The 15,098-nt window shown below is 35.2% G+C and overlaps 1 protein-coding gene across 4 annotated transcripts; it reads right to left on the reverse strand.

The window, feature by feature from the left end:
- Window positions 1-873: 873 nt before the first annotated feature.
- LAMTOR3 (late endosomal/lysosomal adaptor, MAPK and MTOR activator 3) lies at window positions 874-14,276 on the reverse strand. Of its 4 annotated transcripts, none has more exons than XM_057502471.1 (8): window positions 14,121-14,273; window positions 13,797-13,841; window positions 12,232-12,421; window positions 11,234-11,268; window positions 5,703-5,761; window positions 4,636-4,769; window positions 3,450-3,513; window positions 874-1,729 (listed from the first exon to the last, which is right to left on the reverse strand). In XM_057502471.1, coding segments are annotated over exons 2-8 (558 nt in total). In that variant the 5' UTR covers window positions 13,799-13,841; window positions 14,121-14,273; the 3' UTR covers window positions 874-1,655. The 4 variants fall into 4 exon arrangements, with proteins under 4 accessions (XP_057358454.1, XP_057358456.1, XP_057358455.1 ...); XM_057502473.1 differs by lacking the exon at window positions 12,232-12,421 and adding an exon at window positions 13,464-13,543 and having other exon boundaries at window positions 14,121-14,270; XM_057502472.1 differs by lacking the exon at window positions 3,450-3,513 and having other exon boundaries at window positions 14,121-14,276.
- Between the last annotated feature and the right edge of the window lie 822 nt (window positions 14,277-15,098).

Below are 15,098 nucleotides of genomic sequence, written 5' to 3' on the forward strand. Positions count from 1 at the left end.
TTTCCTGGGATTTTTAAATACATTATTACTATCTGCAAATGAAATTTTGGTCACATTCATAAAAGATCTTTTTAATGCATCACCACCTTAGTAACAATTGCCTAGACACTATAAACAATAATCCAAAGAATTAAAATTCTACATTTTATTGAGTATGTTAAATGCTTTATTAGATTTTAACAACTACTTATAGCTCCCTGCAGGTAAAACATACTCTCTTGCCTCTATTTCTGTGTAAAGGCTGTTGTTCCTGCCCAATTTAAATGCTCCTATTGTTTGTACAGCATCCTATGCACAGCTTTATCACAGCATTTCCCATGTGCTGCTATTCACCAAGCTTTAACTTTTGTAAAGGGAAGTACCAGTTCAGTCCCATATTTGTACAGGAAGACAGGAGGGAGGGAGCGAACCTGCTGCCTGCCTCACTGCACACCCCTAGGGAGAGCATCCACACACATTCCATGTGAGAGGCACACGCACCCCTGGAGCACAGAAGTACAACATGAACTGTACTCCTTAGAACTCTGCCATGTGGCCACCCATAACCAGTACACACAAGTGCTTGGTGCACAGTACTGCACCATACCAGTGACAAAATGACTGCAGAGAACCTAGGAGGAAACACCTGGAGTGACGACGGGCTGCATTCTTCAATGTAAAGGGCAGCCTGGACAGCTGAGATGCTTCTTTCATGCGGACTGAATCAGGCTCATGGATGAGGTTTACTTTCCTACTGGCACTTTCTGCTGGTAGAACAGTCACCAAACCAGTATCTACAAGAAACCTCTGCTTATTCATGAAATAACTCAGTTAATTATAGTCCTTAAACTTTTGAAAGAAGTCCGGGGAAAAAACCCTTTTTAGTTCTCAAACTATACTTTTAAAAATACTATTTTATTTATACTCATGTATGAAAAAAATGGTTGTACTATCGTTTACATACATACTTACATTCAAAAGTTTGATAACAAATCATATCTAATTTTATGAAGAACACACCAACACTAAAACACTGATGGGTTATATAAAGCAGAAAAACCCATTAGCTATCATTTTCATTTTCATTAAAAAGCAGCACCCTCTGAGAAGAATCAAGTCAATTAATAATATTCATCTATACTGCAAAATAATATATACATAGGAAAGTTAGTGATTGTATTGGTTTTATTACTTTTACTAAGCCATTTTATCTTTCTCACACTCAATGCAAAGAAGTAAAACAGTATGAAGAAAAAATACGTCCTTATTATTATTCACAATAAAAAAAGGCCTGCTTCATTCTGAAGGCCTGGGCATACTGTACAATAGGGAACACTTAACGGCTCAAGTGGTTCAAAGTACCATTTTGATTCTGACCCACCACACAGAATCTCATGCATATTTGGTGACTGGACTAACTCCATGGGAGCTGTGATAGACTGAACTATATTTGTGGCATTTCCAGATATCACTAAGTAAAGACCTTACGCAAAAAAAGATGACAATCAAATCCGTTAGTTATATCTATAGGCTCTTTCTTTAGTATAAGGTGGAAAGGGGCTCCTTTCATGTATACATTGATATAAGTATTGTTGTGATCTACAGATTTCTGGATTGATACTCTGTATTGTGTTTGTTATAATGAATATAAGATATATATAGAAACCACTGTCAGATTAAGAAACTTCCACAACTTGTCTCAATTCTTCAAATAATGGAGCAAGTTCCTTTTCTAGGCTGACAATTAGTCCTAAAACCAAAAGATTAAAAGTTAGAACATTAGAGAAATGTTTCTGAAAAATTTGTCAAAATTTAGTTTCTATAAAATAAATTAGACAATAGTTTATTCTCCACAACTAAACCAAAGTATTATAATTCTAAATAAAGTAACCAAATAACCCATATCTATTATAAAGTTTGTTCATCATCTATTGTTAAAGTAAATAAAGGAAAAATATGTATAAGAAAATATAAAATGAACTACATGTGCTATAATTTTATTAGTTTTCAAAGGAAAACTTTATACCTTATAGTTTCAAAATATGCACTGATTCAGAAATAATACACAGTTTTACTAAAAAAGGTATACATTTTTCCTAAGCAAATTTTAATAGACTTTATCAAAAGACAGGTAGATAGGCTGCTTCAATCTTGACCAAAGGAATAATCAGAAATTTACTTCATAAATTCAAAAAAGCTAAGGCATAAATGGGTATTTTAAATGAAAAAAAATAATTTTAAACATGAACTATAGGAGTATAAAACATACACTTCCATTTTTAAATAGAAGTTCAATAATGAATACGGGAGACAACAGTATAGAAATTAGCGTATCTAGGTTCTCCTTAGTTTACCAGAGTGAAAGGATATGTATCTTAGATGCTTACTGTAAGCTCAAACAAATTAAGATTTTCCTCTGACTCACAAAATATTAAAAGCATCTGGGATTCTCAAGGAAATTTTCTAAGTACTAAAATATAATTCCGTATATTACCATAATTTGTAACAATTAATGACTTAGAATGTGATGGTGATTTATCACAATTGAGGTTTCATATGCTTAAAATATTGATAGCACTACTATCCTACATAATATACAAAGTGTTTTTATATATAGTATTTTACAACTTCAGAACATTTAGAAATGGAAGAGCCATAATAATCAAATGTAAGGCCTTCATTTTAAAGATGAAGAATGTAAAGATAGTTGGGAATAGAACTTGCTCAAACAGCTTAGAAAGAAACAGAAAGAATGTGTAACAGTTCTGAACAGGAGTCAAAGCTGAAGGAGACAGACCTTAAAAAAAATCCCACTTAATCCAAAAGGGAGTAAAAAAATTAACAGTTCAACTGAATAGTCATTATTTTACACATGAATATACAGTGAAGGGTACTGGATATAATGGGATCTTACTATTTTCTATAGAAAGTACAGCTTCCTAGTGTTTGTTCTCGAATTCTTTAACTCTTAGGAAGAACACAAATATGTTCATCCTATTCATGCTCCTAAATTTAGCAATCACAGTCATCTTATCTTGCCCATTATTATTCAAGATTTTTAAGATTCTAACAGATTATGGTATTAAACTCATCTTTGATGATTTATGTGTTTTGTTCGGTTATTTTCTCTGGTTCCCCTTTATTTTCTTAAGCGGTTTTAATGTGAGCAAGATGTAGCAATCAAGAGATGAGGCTTGCATTTAATTTCCCTTTCTCTAAGCATCACTTGCCCATACACTCATTTGAACTGGAAAATAACCTCATAAGATGGAAAAAGCAGATACGAGCTCCACTATACAGATATGAAAAACAGAATTCAGAGAAGTTACTTTTCTGGATACCAAGGAATAGGCAGAGCTAGGCCAGACTCAGGTATTCTGACTCTAAATCTACTATGCCTATCATACTAGACTGCTCAGATACGGTATTATAAAGAATTAGAAGCTGTATTTAAGGTAATTAAAACACACCTGTATTGGCATTACTGCTGGCTATGAAACTCACCACCAAAGGTAAACGATTGAATTGAACCACCTAAAAAGAAAGTAAGATCTAATAGGTCACATTGTGAAAAGGTAGCATAATTCAAATGAAGTATCTTAATCTTTAAAAACATTTTAAATGGTCAATGTGTAAGATACCAGATGGTTATTATCACATGGTATCACATCATGAAGAACTAAAAATGAGTATTTCCATAAAACAGACCTATTGATTATCTCTTAGACACATTAACACCACTTAGCCAGGAAAGTTTTTAAGGTGGGACTATGTATTTTTTCATCTCTGTATCTCTAAAAGCCCAGCAGAGTGTCAGTTACATAGTAGAGGCTCAATAAAATTTGGTAATTAAATGGCTAGTCGGTATTTCTCAGTCATTCAAGTAGATGTATCTTCATGATTTTTCTGCCTCCTGTGTACCACTGTAATTTAACTTTAAATCAAATGCCTTTTTAAAAAACTTAACTCCAATCTAATTCTTACTGATGAAATTATGGTTTGGTTTTCTTTTGCCTAATATACATTAAAATACATAACTTTTAAAAATATGAAATGTCACTTGTGTATCAGCAGTAGTATCCATGAATCATACTCTGGGAAACACTGCTCTAACACAGAAGCTATTAAAATCTATTCTGAAGAAGAAACTGCAGCTGAAGATTAAGAGGCATATAGTTAACTAATTTCTTTCCCATAAAAAATAAACTCATATTTATTTATCTATTTATTCATTCATATATATATAATTTCTTTTTTACAACCCAAATGAGGGAATTAGTAGCAATAACAAATTTAAATAACTTATCATTTGACTTTCAAGGGAAATTTTTTTATCTGTCACAACAAAAAAGTTCTATCATTTGAGAAAACACAGTTAAACTAAGGGCACCATCTACTGGAGGTAACAGTGACCTGACTTACCCTTTTTAGCATAGTATGTACTTTAGAATTAAATCTTTTAAACTACTTTTCCATATTAACTAATTCCTGGTATAAAAAAATTACTACGTTTAACATGACCAATTAGAAAGCTAGTATTTTAAAATTTCATCATCCTTAAAACTAAAATTTAGAATTATAACACAAGCTTTTTTATATGGAAGACATGACAAGAACAGTTGCAATCAGCAAACCATCTGGCAGTTATGAATGTACCTGGTAGGTGTTATAATAACAGATGATGCTTTTATTTTTGGAAAGTCCAAGTTTGCTCCCTTGGTCTGTTGCAAGGGCAAATGTAGATAAGAAACCAGGTCTCAAAGCATGCTCTGGAGCATTATCATTGGCCACTGGAAATACAAATAGTTTAAAGAAAAATTATGCAATGCATATGTGGTAGGGAGATGATTTACAGTGCCTTTCTGGTTTTTAATATAAATCTATAAAAATACTGAGCACAGGGTTATGCTTCACAATCTTAAATCACATCATTAACCAGGTCTTATCAACTTTAAAGTCTTATAATTATCTGACATATATGACCACATGTGGAAAATAAAATTATAAACAAAATGCACAGAATATTATTTGATCATTCCTTGATAAAATTAGTGTACCCATATGACTATGAACATCCATTCTGATGGTACCATAAGGCAGAGGTAAAAACTAACATGACTCTATACCACACATACTTAAAAAAAAAAAACCTGAAAAGCAGGTGAAAAATTCCTTTTTTTAAGGTTAACAAGCTCTTCTTTATACAGAAAAATTTTTTCTAGATTCTGGTTAACTAAAATAATTATGAAGTTTAAAGTTAAAAATTTATTTCCAGTAAAGCAGCAGAAAAACTAGAAAGATTGAACATAAGTAATACATGTTAACAAAAATACATGGATGTTTTTCCTAAAACTACTAGCAATATTGATAAAAAATGTATATTGGGGGGAGTCTGTGAGGATAATATATGTAGCTGTATACATGCCCACTCTCATCACTTAGATTTGCTAATGGTTTACATTATACCATAAAAAGTCTTTAATGGGAAATTAAGCCTTTGATAAATCCATGCTTAAACTGGATGGTAACATGATACATTTACATGTCTTAGTATAAATTTTGCTTCAACATACAAAAGCAAATATTCCCTCCCAAACTAAGACCATCTCTTGAATTTATATATAGAAATGGGTTTTATATGCTTGCTTTCTATGTTGCTTAGATATAAATACCTTTTTATTCAAAAGCAAACATGACACTGGCACGTAAATACTCAGTTTTACCTTTAATAACAGGTACTCCATCTCTATCTGACACAACAATAGCATGAAGCCCTTCAACACTAGAAAGAAAAAAAAAGTTAAAATATTGTAAAACATTTCATTTTCCTAAAATACGTTATCTCAAAGTCACAATGGTAATATTCATACATATTTCTAAAAAACCATGGAAACTCAATTTTGACATGGAAGACTCTTATGTTTGCCAAAACCCTTCCCGAAGTTGGATGAATGTTTATTACTAATTATAATCTTAACAAATTTATGTAGTGTATTGATGATGAGCTAAAACATAGATTCTCCGTTAAAATTTTAATTATTCCATGGCTTATAAAAGTGACAGGTTATCAGCAATGGTTATAGGGACAAAAGCCTTTTTCCGCTCTTTCATTCCACTATCAAGTACCCAGTATTTGTGACAAGATATATGATGTCATGATAAGCACAAATACATACAATCATTCCCTTCACAAACCTTAGGATCTAAAAGGAGGGCAACAATAAAAAATCTCACACAAACAAATGTGTAACTACAATTGTGGCAAGTACCATCAAGAGGTCCATGGGGACATGAGAGCCTATAAAAGGAAGGAGGTTATTCAGACAGATGGGTCAGGGAAGGCTTCCCTGAGGAAGTGAGAGCTCAGCTCAATGTTATGGCACTGATGAAGAGAAGGTGATGGAAAGATCAGGCTAGGCTGACCAGATAGGAAAGAAAGAACGAAGGCCATGCAGAAATCCTTTCAGTCCTGTGTATGTAAGCAGCAGTAAGCAGTTCAAGACTATAGTTCTGAAGTTAGAAAGACCTGGGTTCCAGTTCAGAGCCTCCTACTGGCTACTTATGCTACCTTCGGCCAATTATGAAACCTCTTTAAGCCTCACCTAACAATCTGAAAATGGGGATAATTATGCTTATCTGCCTACTGTGAAACTTAATAGAATAATGCATTTAAAGGCTGACAATTGTGATAACATTCAAAAATTTTAATTGTTATTAACATCAGGTGTCATCTGGGCACACTAACAATGACACTGCAGTTTAAGCACTAAATTATTAATGAGAATCCCTAAAGTACAAAAGTAAATCATTAAAAGTCTAATAGGGAAACATTCTCAAACTGTCAACATTTAAAGAACTCGTATAGCCTTGTAACTGTCTTGTAATACTGTAGATTACAACTCAGAAACGTGTACCTACTATAACCCAGAATTACCCATTCCTTATTGTGCTAAACTTAATGTTTTAACTTAGGAAAGAAGAATAGTCATGTTAACTTAGAATGCTGAAATTAAATTTTTAGAGTCCCACTTTCAAGAAATATTATTAAAATCTGAGGAGAAAATGATACAAACAAGACCATTTATCTGCCTCATGTTAAGAATGATGAAATAACTATGCATATTTATTGGTATTATTTTCCAGTATCATTCAATCCTGAAATTATCTATGGATTAAAACATGCTTCATAAGATTTATGCATAAAACAAGTATATTCTTCTAAGTTAAAACCAGGTTATATAAAAATATACCCTACAGATACTTGCATACCTACAGATTGTTCTGGTCAGTTACCAGTAACATCACCTAAAATAGGAAAAGACGGGACACCTACCTGTTCACAAAGAACAAGTCAAATAAATTAAGATGCATATATATACATACACACACACACACACATATATAACAGTACATTCTGCAGCTATTAAAAATAAAGTAGTGCTTTTTAAACTGAGGTCTTATCTACAAGCTTTATTACTAAGTGAAAAAACAGTTTTGAACAGCATATGTAAGAAAAAACAACTTACATAACATATGCAGGTATGAGTGAGTATATGTTGCAATGGACTAAATAAATGCTTTCATCTCCCCCAGAAATACATAAATTAAAACCCTAATCCCAGTGTGATGTTATCTGGAGATGGAATCTTTGGGAAGCAATTAACACTAATGAACGAGAGAGATAAGTGAATTATAAGCCCTGCCAAAAGGCTAGAGAGCTGGCTAGCCCTCCTACCACCATGTGGGGATATGAGAAGTCTACAATCTGCAACTCAGAAGAGGGCCTTCACTAAAACAGTGGCACCATGATCTTGAACTTCCAGCCAGCCTCCAGAACTGTGAGAAATAAATTTTGGTTGTTCATAAGAAATCCAGTCTATGATACTTTGTTACAGCAGATGAACTGACTCAAAAATACGTGTGTATGTATAAATATGTGTGCTTACGTATGTGTTTGCTTACAGGTGCATAAAATATCTCGGAAGGTAACAATAGGTGCCTCTGACAGGGGAATTGTGTGGCTGGAGGGCAGGATGGGAAGCTTCTTACTCTATAACCTTCAGTTAACTTTTGAATCTTGAGCTTTATGAAAGTGTTGCCTACTCAAAAAACAAGCAAATTAAAAGAGGTGAAGAGTAATAGAAAAATGCTTAGAAATATCTGTGTCACCATAGGTAGTTTCTTTTTTCTTACTTTCATGGTAATTAATTAAAATGCCAACTAATACAACAAGAATAAGTAGAAGGAAAAAGGCTTTAATAGATTTCAAGTTCACAGAGATAAATATCCACTAGAAAAATTAGTCACATAAAGTGCCGATTTAGAGAAACCAGGTCACAGATAATAAGGTGTTTTTAATTCTACACATACTGAAAAACAATAAAATGGACAGATTTACTAGTAATTGAAAATAACTACGATGCTTTAATAAGTACTGTACTTTTAGAAAGTATACAATTTTATGAAATATTCTGCAGACATGTAAACACTAAGCTTACTAAAACATTTTTATTCCAAAAAATGTTACATTAGTAAACAAAGACATTATACTTAGTTTTATTCATATAATGGGGCATTTGTTATTTTAAACACATAAAGTTGTGTGTTTTAAAGTCTGAGACTGCTTTGGGTCACAACTAGATTTTAAAATACCAATCCAAGAACTTACTGTAACAGAGAATTAGAAAATGAACAAAAACACACTCCACTAATACCTGCAGCTGTCTGACCTGGCTGCTGAGAGGCACAGAAGGACAGTTAGCAACTTCCTTAACTCTACATAAATCTAGCAACAAATCAAAGTGTATAATCTATTACTTTTCTTTTTAAGTGTTCAGTATTATTACTTCTTCATTCTTCTAGGTTTTGGGATGCAATAAGCCTACTTTAAAAAATGATTATGACTAAGAATCAGAAAGGGCTTGGTCATTATAGGAAAAAAAAACCCCACAAGGTACTAATCCCTTCCCTTCCATTATGTAAAGACTTCCATTATGCTTTTCCAAATAAACCTTTTTTTAACAGAGATCAATTATGTTTCTGCTCCTAGATTTTGTCACCAGTGTGGTATTCCACTCCCCACTCTCATCACTCTGGGTCAATTTTAGCACCTTTCAATGTGCTACATCTTCAACAAGGTAAACACATAAATACAGAAAGCCTTTATTTGGTATGGTTCCAGTATGGATACAGTTTAGCTAACAGCACAACTCTCCATGCCAGCATAGGTCAAATTCTACTAAGTATGGTATATTAACTGAATAACTGCATAAAGAACAAACTTCTCCAACTCTTCAGTTTCCAAATTACCATGTAAATAACAGGCACTCTGTGATCAGTAAGCAGTCACACCCCTCTTTCAGTGTGCTCGTGGTTGGTCCCTGATCATCTGTCACTCAGTTTATGCAGAGATAGCAAAGCATGTAGTTTTGTTATTTCCTTGACTTCCAGCGACAAACTATGTGACATTAAAAAAAAAAAAGATAACTGAAATAGTGAACTGGCCAATAAAGCAAAGAAATATAGCAAAGAAATGAAATGTAATAATGCTGTAAGTGAAATTCAAATAGAAATTCAAATCATAAAAAGGAGTTAAAGAAGATTGGTTGAGGGAATTCTGAGACTACCACTGTTGTGCACAAGATGTGCAGTCAGAGGAACTTAGCGAAGACGAACTTACTGACACAGATGAGGAAAGTGAGTATGATGAAAAGGATGAAGATATTCCAGAGGAAGTGATACTAGCAAAAAACTTCACATTAAAGGAACTCTCAAAGACATTTCAAAACATCGTAAGTACAAAGGACAAATGTTGGAAGCTGATTCAAACTTACAAAGGAGTATGCCAATTTGCCAAGGCACAAAGATGCGTGCGCCTTACTTCAAGGAGATACCTTTCATACATCTTAAGGTATATGAAAGGAAATAGGCAAACACTGTTCAAACTACTCTTGACAAGATTTTTACAAAGAAATAAGCACTCTAATTTCTCAATGCTTCTACTGTTCTAAATTGTAGGGTAGTAAACAAACATTAATTTTAGTATGTTTCCATTCCCCTAAATATAACAGTAAGAGAGGATTTAATGTTTTGAAAGATCATAAAAACCAGTCACTTTTCCCATGGATTATCAAAATTGCTTTGGACAATTTTAGCTTGTATGGTCATGGTTTTGTCCTCACACTATTGTGCAAAGCTAGGACTGCCCTCATTGCTAATCATTAGGTTGAGACCAGAATCTGTCAGTACTGAAGAGAGTAAAAATGAATTTAAGTACAGCATTAACATGAAACTAATGGTAACAGTTATTCTTTAATCATGTTTTCTTTCTGAGTATAGAAGAAAAATACAGAGAAAGCAAAGCCAGAAGATAGCATCATTAATTTCTAGGGGTCTATAATCAGAGTAAAGGCACAAGCCAATAAGCAAACGACACTAAGTAATTCAGGCAAAAACCCAAACAAGTTTTTCTGGCCTACCCCTACAGAAATAAACTAATCTCTAAAATTGCTTTAACTTCAAACAACTTTGGAGAAGAAGAAATAAAAAAAGGATCTCACCACATATTCTCCTATATTACCTTAAAAATTATTCAATTATTCTGGAATGTGAAAATGGATGTCTCAAGTTACATTCCTCCCTCTCTCATGACCTTAACTCTAAGTTATCATTTTATATTAAACTAAATGTGAATATTAATTCAACTACAGTGACAAAGTCCTCTGAATCAGTAAAATATTTAAAAGTCTGCTGTCTTCAACACAAGAGCCTAATTTATAAAATAGTGCATCAAATGGACTTGTGTGCAGACAAAACAAAGCCTTGTGATTTTTCTAAGTATGAACTGTGGAAGTCGAGCATTTTTGGATTATACAGACTCAGCAAGAAGTTCTTAAAAGCAACACTGAAAATAAAGGTAAGTTCTTAAGTTTTTCCTTTGAAGTTACTCTAACTACTACAAAGTATAATCCAGTGAAGTGCTATGACAGTGTATTTGAAAGAACTTTAAAGTGTCAAGAAATCTGAGTTCTAGCTTTCTGTCATTAACTAGCTGTTCTCCAGGCCTCATGTTACTTATCTGAAAAGTCAGAGGGCATCTCTTGTGCTACCTAGGGTTATGTTAGGGATTTGAAAGTGATAATTAATAGTATTATAAACACATAGTATTAGGCTACAATAAACGAAAACAAAATACTACATAAAATTAGCATATGTTATGCAGAGTTTACTGAAAAACAAATCAGTAATTTTTTACCTTGGTAATTTCTTATACAGGAATCGCTTTAGGTCCTGAAAGAGATTATAAAAAATTATTATAGTAACATGCCTTATACTGATTCTCTAGATACTGTCCTTTGTACATTTCAAGTACCTCAAGTCATCATTCATAACCTTCCCTGTTTGTGTTTTATCTTTCTCTGATTTTGATACTTAGCAGTTGTGTGACTTGCAGAAAGTTAACTAACCTTTTCTCTAAGCCTGTTTCATTGCTTGTTGATAAACGATCATAGAACGTACATCATAAAATTGTTAAAGTTAGAGAAAATGCATACAAAGTGATTAGCATATCCAGAAATGGGACATGCAAATAAATACATGTTACAAAATTAAGTATTTTTCATACTATTTCACATCTTGTTGCTACTGTTCTGTTCACTTGAGGATATATTATGAACATCTTTCTATGCCCAAAGACAGACTTTCTTTTTACGTGACTTTAATGATCATGGGTAATTAACTTATCTGAAACTCAGTTTCCTCATATGACTAAAAATTAAGTGACAATGTGTCAAACGATTAGTATGGAACATAATTAGGACTAAAGAAATAAAAGACTGTCTTTACTTTGTCCACTCTGTCATCTGGGGAATTTCACCAACAATCCGGGTATCAATTATGAGCCCCACATAGGTAAGCCAGATAACTGTTCTTTTGAATCTCTACTATACTCCAAACCTGAAAGCTCATTTTATGTCATGTTGTCATGTTATCCCTACCAGCTTACCTTTGCTCTTATCTTAAACACACACACAAAAAACTCAACTCATGCTTCATCAGAAATCCAAACTTCCTCTCTCTTCTTGTTTCCACTAATGGCACTACCAATCCTGTTATTCAGGTTTGAAAAGCAAAGTAATATTTATCCCTAACCTCACAGGTGTCATTTTTACATCACTTGTCAGGTCAAATGTTTTTAAACTATTTTTTCAACTGACATTACAGTTTATGTCCATTTTATTATTTATGACTTACATTAGCCTCCCAAATGGTATGCTGGTCTCCCATTTCTATCCTGCACGGTTCTACACAGCGCCAATAACAATCTTCTTCTTCCTCTCTGAAGTCATAATTGCAGTGGTTCTCAACACTAGTTATGGAAAACACTTGGGGAGTGTAGAAGTAACACTGATGCCTGGGTTGGAGGTGCTCCCCAGATAATTCCCTGTGTAGCCAAGGTTGAGAACCAAGGTTCAAATGGCTCTGTGCTGTTTGCTGAATTATGTATAAACTCTTCAGATATTTGAGCCTTCCAGAATACTAATTTCACAGTCCTGCTTCCTACCACTCTCTCATACATATCCTCAGCCCCAGTTAAACTCACAGCTCCTCCACACACACCTTTGCCTTTCCTATCTAACTTTGCTTATGCTAGTCATCCTACTAATAATACTGTCCTCAATTTTACTTTTAAAAAAATTTCTACTCATCATTTAGAGCTAATCTCAAGACACCAAGTATTCCAAATAGGCTTTCTTAAAAAATACAAACCAGATCTAATCCCTCTCTTTTGGATTTTCACATAATAATCACATTTGTATGATTACTTGCCTACTAAACTTTTTTTTTTAACTTTCAAAACCCTTAAGGAGAGGAATTATACCTTAATCATATTTCACCCACAGCCCTTATTACAGCAACCTTTGCAAGGCAGATGCTCAATAGGTAGTTTTGATTATGCCTAAAGAACAATGTCTCAAAAATGGAGTGATAAAGGCATAAAAAGTTGCTCAATGTTGAAATACATAATCTTGCAACCTAAAAAGGAAAACTGGATTCACACCAATGTGGTGTGTCCATTTTTAGTGTAGTGGTTAAGAGCATCCACTTTGGAGTCAGACTGCCTGGGCTGGTATTTTAACTCCACAATTTACTGAGTAACCTGAAAAAGTTATTTAATCTTTCTGTGCCTGAACCTCATCTATTACACAGGGTAGTAACAGTGCCTACCCTCATTAAAGTTGTTTTAAGAATTAAATGACTATGTGCTCAATGTTTAGAATACCTGGCATGTATGGAAACAAAATAGCAAAATGTAAAAAACAAACATTAGCAGCGGTATTAATTCCTTGCTGTTTCTAGTAACTAGTACAATTAAATTCCCTAAATTAGAATTTGGTTTTTTTTTTTTAACTGCTGCGCTAAAGAGGTTATCAGTTAATCTCATATTGCAACAATGAACATAGAGAGACATCATGACCACTTACTGGAAAAAAAGATTTGGAGCAGCAAACCATTATTTAGAAATTCAAATAGTAAATATTCGGAGGCTCTTACGACCGCAGGTCTGGGGAGTATGAAGACAGTATTTTCAACTTAAGAAACCTTAGTTGCCTCCACCCCGATTCCAGGCAGAAACGCAGGCCCCTGCAAATCTACTCGTATTAGTCACTCACTCCAGATCCCACAGAAAATTATTAACAGGGGTGGGAGTGCCCAAAACGAAACAAATTTTCCTTGGGAAGCACTTCCTCTCCCGTCCAGTGCCCTCTTCGAAACTCCCCACCCTCTCCTTCCTCCAGTGGGGGGTGTTGACTCACATCCGCCATGATGAGCCCTTTCTCCGGCAGGGTGGGTCTGCACTCCTGGAAGAGACACACCGGGTGATCCCCCCTCAAGGCCGCCCCACCCTCCCGCCCCCACCCAATCACAGGGTCCGCTCTCCCCAAGGGCAGGCAAATCCGCGGCTCGGGAGCCCAGGGGATGGGAGTTCGCAGATACCCGGAGGGCAGCCGGGGGCCCTTCCCTCAGCCCACCTCACCCTCCACCCCCAAGACCTAGGCCCGAAGGCGAGGGGAAGAGGCGTCCCTCCTCGTCCACCTCCAGGCCCAGCCCCGACCGCCCGGCAGAGTGGCGGCAGTTACTTGGGTTTCTGGGCTGCCCGGTTCTCTTGGCTGCCACTTCAGTCACAGCTTCGCAGGTAGGTTCCTCCAACGCCGTCGTCACATGACTCGTGTCCTCCTCTGCGCTCCAGGAAGCATTTCCCACTCCCGGGCTGCCTGGTGACCCGAGATTTCCGGGGAGGCGCGGCGGAAACGAAGGGCGCGGTCTCACGGTGTGTTCCTCCCCGCCTAGCCCCGCCCCTCCGCGGGCTGCTCATGCGCCTGCGCAAACGTCGGCTCTCAGTGCTGCTGGAGAGAGGACGCGTAGGACCTGCCAGGCCCATAAATCCCCAAGAAAATACATGCAAGAAAACATTTTTGTCTTCATTTTTTTGACAGAGTGCATAAATTTAATTAGTTTTTCAGGGCCCGTTATCTTAAAACCTTGTGTTATAGATAAAAAACTTTGAAGGGATGGTGTTACAAGCACCAGATTCCCATTAATTAGAAGTCAGGTCTTTCTCACCAATTTCCTTGTCTCTTTTGGCTTTTCCATGCGTGCCACCCCCTTGCTCTTACTCAAGTCCTTGTTTAGATCGGATTGGGGAGCCATCGGTTTCTGGAGTTCTCACACCACCTTAACATACGCTGATTCTGGACAACCTTCTTTCACTGGTTCTTATAAGGCTAGGACTTACCATATTATTTGGTTCCTTGCTGTTGGCACATTTAATAAAAACCTCCAGTACGTGGTAGGAAAACGAAGTCTATGGGAACTTGTTTACGACTGATCTTCAATTCCAATCACTAAAAGTAGGAATTAATTCTAATTAAGCCATAGACGTGGTGAAGAGTTGGATTTTATTTCCTAGTCATCCTTGAGGGGATGAAAAGAACTACAAAACTGCCAAATGTTATATTTGACCTGATCATTATAAGCGAACTTGGCAGTTCATAGCAACTGATATCACTGAAGATCACTTGGTTTTCCTTACTTAATAAACCCTTTTTTATTTTCTG

Source organism: Manis pentadactyla, chromosome 5 (assembly GCF_030020395.1).
Source record: "Manis pentadactyla isolate mManPen7 chromosome 5, mManPen7.hap1, whole genome shotgun sequence".
NCBI lineage: Eukaryota > Metazoa > Chordata > Mammalia > Pholidota > Manidae > Manis > Manis pentadactyla.